The following is a 5,639-nucleotide window of genomic DNA, read 5'->3' on the forward strand; positions in this document are numbered from 1 at the left end:
TTATACTAACTTAAAAGTAAGAAATCTCTTATCTCTTAGGCTAATTTTTAGGACGTAGAAAGGCTTTCGGTTAGGCTAACGTTTTCTTTCTTCCCAGAGTTGGGCCAGTTTCATGCCAACAAAACTAAAGTTCTGAAATTAATTCATTACGAGTCTGAATATAAATGGTGATTTTTGTTCTGAAATTTGAACAGTGTTCCTTTCACAGGTAGTACCAGCCGAGATCTGGCTGGGATCTTAGCTCACGAACGCAGCCTATAGCTGCTTGCCCAATTGCACACACCAGGACAGTGGACAAGTCGTCACAATCACAGAGTACACAGTGTGTGCTACTGTTGCTGCATAGTCGCATAAAAAGTCTCTCCGTCTTCATGACGTTGCCAGGATTTTCAACGTAATTAAAAAAAATCCGATCTGTGTACAGTGTACGTACGTACACGCAGACGGGCCCGCCCGGCCCGTTAATTGTCACGTACGTACAACGAGGTGAGCTGCTGATTAATGGTTACAATCTGACGAATTCTTTTCCTTGGAAATACTGCATTAGAATGGACTTTGGAGCTAGCGTCTTACATCTTACTACTAGCATATGCATGGGACTGATCGAGATATTTGCAAGCAGGAGTTTATTTAATATTATATATATATTTACATACATGCATGCGATTATTTAGTTTAACATACATGCGTTCTGTACATTAATTGGAGATCGACCTGGCATGCATGCATGCATTCATATGTCTAAGTACCGTACAGCTTACTACTAGCATATGCATGGGACTGATCGAGATATTTGCAAACAGGAGTTTATTTAATATTATATATATATTTACATACATGCATGCGATTATTTAGTTTAACATACATGCATTCTGTACATTAATTGGAGATCGACCTGGCATGCATGCATGCATTCATATGTCTAAGTACCGTACAGCTTAGTACGACATATAACTAACAACGTTCTTACTTCTAATCATGCATGCAGCAGACATACCTATCATTTATTAGCTGGCATGCCTTACACATTCACATATATACATACGAGTGAGTGGATCTACGTATAAACATATTCGTTTCATGCGGGTGGAGACGTGAAGATTCTCTGGCCACGGGACAGGATGGCATGGGGATCATACTTGCTCTTGCGCTGCACGAACCTGGGCCAGAGCTTGGCACCGAAGTGCCGCTCCACCCACTCCGCCTGCCCGCTGTAGTACGGCAGGTACTGCTTGCACGCTATCCCGGCCTCCTCGCAGAACCCCAGGATCTGCGCGTTCTGCTCCTCCAGTCGCCCCACGTCGCCGGCCGCCGCCGCCGACCGGAGGATCCCCACCGTGTAGAACACCTCGTCGCCGTCGTCGTCGTCCGTGATCACCGCCGACATCTCGCTGTCCCACCTGAACGTACGTACGTACGTGTGCGTGCTTGTAAGAATAGATTGGAGTATATATGTATTGTATTTATGTGTTTTTGTGTGGTTTTTTTGGGGGGGGTACTTGTTGCGGTTCATGGGGTAGATGAGGACGGGGCCCATGGCGGCGGAGCGGCGGAGGACGCCGTGGAAGACGGCGTCGGCGAAGCGGAGGACGGCGGAGCGGGGGAGGAAGAGGTTGAGCCACGGGTGGGGCACGTCCCAGAGGCCGGCGCGGCGGAGCTTGAGCTCGCCGTCGCGGACGCGGTCCAGGAACCCGGCGTACGTCACGTCCTGCGCGAACGCGAACCCGCGCTCGTACCGCAGCTCGCCACGCAGCACATCCATCCTCTGCACGTCATAACAACAACAACCACAACGTACGAGAGAAAGATTAATATATATATATTACTCCTCAAATTAATTATAGCCAAATTCTTTAAAAGAATATTCTACTGATCCTTCTTTTCATATTATATTATAAGTTACTTTTGATTGGTTCTAAACCAAGCATTTTAGGTTTAGCAAAATTTCTAATACAATATAAACACACTCGGAAGATATATTCAATGGTGTATTTAATAAATGAAATTTACTTGGTGTTGTCGATGATGTAGTGTATTTTTTTTATAAACTTGATAAAACTTATGAATATATGACTTAGAACAAACTAGAAATAGTTTTATAATATAAAATGAAGGATCATCGTTGAGATGTGACCAAGTACGTTTTGCAAGTGTGGACCGGCGCTGACGTCATCCATGCATGGAAAGGTATGCAATACTGACTAGTACAGTGTATGACGTGTGTGTACTTGGTAGCATCAAATTCTTCTGTATACTAGCTAAATATCATATTTTTACTAAGAAATATAAATTATATGGATTTTAGAATAACTTGTATTTTAGTGATGAACAATAGAACCAATATATAAGACTATTTTATAGTTATATATAAGAGCAGTTGGTAAGATAATATATAGAGATATATAAAAAAATATTCTAAACTCTTAAGGGACATCCCTTATCTATTCTATATGATCTAACTAGTTACCAAAACTTTTAATTTTTTTAATGAAGATAGATTAATACTAAATATATAACTCCAGAAATATGCAGGTTCAAAAATGTCTTATACAAATTATAACAAATATAACTATGAATATGCATATACTATCCAGAGTTTAAATTTATTGTTTCTTTACAAATTATAAAAGCTATATTTAAACTTTTATATTTATGGACCAACATATATCATATTAATTTACCTTCATAATTTTTTTTGAAACTTCTAGATGATATGCAATAGACCAACATGCGGGCCAGGGATGGACGTACGGAGTGGTCGTTGTGGCCGGCAGGTCGTGCATACTTGTGTGCTAGAGCTAGCTAAGCTAAGGTAACCATAAGTTGATGGATTGGTCGCCATGGATATGCACTGTATCTAGGCTAGCTGGCCTGTCATCCATGAGAGATCCATCCATCCATCCATCCATCCATCCATCCATCGGTTATTTTTCCAGCTTCTATAGCTTAGCTTGCTAGCACACAAATGACTATGATCAAAAGCTAGCTAGCACACACATATATGTCGACATGAATCACATGATGCATGGATGGTAGGTCCCAAAGCTGATGCTGATGCTGATGCGTTTCTAGAAAAGCTCTCCTTGCTAGTTTTGCAAATGCGTAGATATTCATAAATATAAATATATTGGTTTTTAGTATAGTATACTACTTGCTGATCAAAATTTAACCCCTTATGTCGTTTTGCCCCCCCCCCCCCCCCCCCCATATATATACACACACACACTACTTAGAAAACATAATTATTCATCATCCTCATCCCTTCTTGGGTGCGCTCAACCATCGACTCTAAAATAGAAAAAGAACATTTGTAAAAAATCCCCTATGGTATCATATAGTCCATTCTTAACGATATAAATATGTTATAGTACACGAGCATTAAAAATATATTAGCTCTATGAAATCACACATGCTCAAATTCCATTAAAAATACTATTCATAATATTTCTCCATTTTTTTTCAAATTTTTCAAAAAAATATATTAGTTAAAATCATATTTCGTAACAGCATGTCAAGTCAAAACAACATGTTTTCTTCTGGCACGACGGTCGACAAATACTATTAATGATATATTTTTCCCTGCAGCTATTAATTTGTTGCTATAAGCTTCACTGTTCTCTCTCTCTCCATATCTGATATCTTTTCACTGATCTAGAACATAGAAGTTTTTCGCTGTTACTAGCTAGTTAAAAAAAACATGTCACAATCAGTTGATGTGTATGTTTTACACCTGTTTAATTAAGCATGGTGAGAGCGACTAAGCCAGCTAATTAAATCAGTTGCTAGTAGTATAAAATGTTTGTCTCTCCTCCAAGAATTAAGAAAAGATCAAAAAGGGAATCGAATACTAGCTACTTCCAGTTAGGTGTGTGATAGTGAGAGGTGCATCTCATGGCAGACAAAGGTGGTAGGCCAAGTACGACGATGTCGACGGTGCGAGGCAGCACTAGGGTTCAATCTCATGCACCGTTGCATGCGCGCGCGCGAGATGGCGCCAAAAAGGCTGCACCGTTCCCGCCACCGTCACGAGGTGGGAGTGGGACCCGACACGGTCGGCGCAGCGCAGCAAGCAAAAAGTACCTTGTCGACGTCGGCGGCGGACGGCCCGCCGGCGGCGCCGTAGTAGATGGCGCCCTCGAGGAAGTAGAGGACGCCGCCGGCCTCCTCGGCGAGCGCGGCGACTCGGGCCTCGTCGGCGTTGGAGAAGAAGGAGGAGGAGGAAGATGATGGCTGCGTGCGCCAGTTCTCCACCAGGCCCTGGTTCAGGTACACCGAGCCCTCGACGTAGTCCATCAGCCCGCCCACCGCGCCGCCGCCGCCGACCTCCCCACCACGCCGGCGGTCGACGTCGATGAGACGCTCCTGGTCGGCCGTCAGCGCCGCGGCGGTCGTGTACACGAAACGCACCCAACGCGCCCTCGCCGGCGCTGGCGCGAGCGGGATGCGCGCCCGCGTTATGATGCCGAACTGCCCTAGCCCGCCCAGGACGGCGTCGAACAGGTCCGGCACCTTCTCCTTTGAGCATGTCACCATCTCTCCGACACCTTCAGATATATGTACGTGGTGGCACACGTACGTGTCAGAACTCAGAACACATAGCTCGTCCATGGCGGCGCGTGTCTTAGCACATGAGATGTGAAGGTACGAAACGAACCTGTGATGACGTCGAGCTCAAGCACGTTGGAAATCTGGGGGCCATGGCGGAAGGCCTGGCCGCTGATGCCGGCGTTGGAGAGCGTCCCGCCGACGGTGAGATGGAGGTAGTCAGTCCACGACACCGGCGTGAGGCCGTGCGCCAGGGACGCGCGCAGCACGTCCGCCCACAGCTGCTCGCCGCCGGCGTCGATGTACCTGCCGTCGACCGACACGGCGAGCCGCGCGCCGGCGCCGCGGCGGCCGAGGGACGCCATCTCCACGACGACCCCGTCGGGCGCCGAGGCCTGGCCCCGGACCGAGTGCCCGCACCCCCGGGCGGACACCGGGAACGGCACTGGGCGCGCGCACGACGCGCGCAGCAGCGCCGCGACGTCGGCGGGGCGCGACGGGTAGAGCACGGCGGCGGCAGGACTCACGCCGCCGGCGACGGCCGAGAGGTTCCCGAAGTCGCCGGAGGCTCGCACGGTGGCCTCCGGGTCGGCGCGGATGAGCGGCGCGATGCCGAGGTCCCCGAGCTCGTCGAGGAAAGCGGCGATGGACGACGACGACGGCGGCCATGGCGCCTGCAGCGAGGCGGTCGCAGGCGTGTCCTTGACGAAGCAGTTGAGCATCAGGAGCACTGCCATCCTAACCTGCTGCTGCTTCATGATCGAAATCAATCAGCTTGTGTCAATCGTGTTCGTGTGTGTTTTGCAGCTCTGTGCAAGGGGCATGGTGGCTTATAAATAAGCTGATTCTTGCATTGTGTGCTGCTGACAGTGCAAGGCTAGCTAGCTTGGGTTCACTGAGATCTGTGTGAAAAGGACTGGAAGATTTGGTTTGGTTTGGCTTGTCGTTTTGGTCATTAGAGGAGAGTCTTTTTAAAGGCTAGCAATTAAGGGCGTGGTACATAGTTATATTCTTCTAGATGTGGTGACATGGTTGCATGCATGCGTGGTTACCTTTAAGATGGTGTCGATTAATTAGAAGCATATATAAAATCG

At 47.2% G+C, this 5,639-nt stretch overlaps 1 protein-coding gene across 1 annotated transcript; it reads right to left on the bottom strand.

The window, feature by feature from the left end:
- Nucleotides 1–817: 817 nt before the first annotated feature.
- Nucleotides 818–5,345, bottom strand: LOC102701681 (cytokinin dehydrogenase 2-like). Its single transcript, XM_040529497.1, has 4 exons — nt 4,655–5,345; nt 4,081–4,544; nt 1,500–1,765; nt 818–1,400 (listed from the first exon to the last, which is right to left on the bottom strand). The coding sequence occupies exons 1-4, from the start codon at nt 5,301–5,303 to the stop codon at nt 1,079–1,081; spliced, it is 1,701 nt and encodes a 566-aa protein (XP_040385431.1). The 5' UTR covers nt 5,304–5,345; the 3' UTR covers nt 818–1,078.
- Nucleotides 5,346–5,639: the final 294 nt, after the last annotated feature.

Source organism: Oryza brachyantha, chromosome 1, assembly GCF_000231095.2.
Source record: "Oryza brachyantha chromosome 1, ObraRS2, whole genome shotgun sequence".
NCBI classification, from domain to species: domain Eukaryota; kingdom Viridiplantae; phylum Streptophyta; class Magnoliopsida; order Poales; family Poaceae; genus Oryza; species Oryza brachyantha.

Bases quoted from the DNA above. Each gene is read 5' to 3' on its own strand.
- LOC102701681 (XM_040529497.1), bottom strand. From the start codon at position 5,303: ATGAAGCAGCAGCAGGTTAGGATGGCAGTGCTCCTGATGCTCAACTGC. The intron at 4,545-4,654 runs GTTCGTTTCGTA...ATATATCTGAAG, and splicing joins TGAGCTCGACGTCATCACAG to GTGTCGGAGAGATGGTGACA. The intron at 1,766-4,080 runs GTACTTTTTGCT...TATGACGTGCAG, and splicing joins CCGCCGCCGACGTCGACAAG to AGGATGGATGTGCTGCGTGG.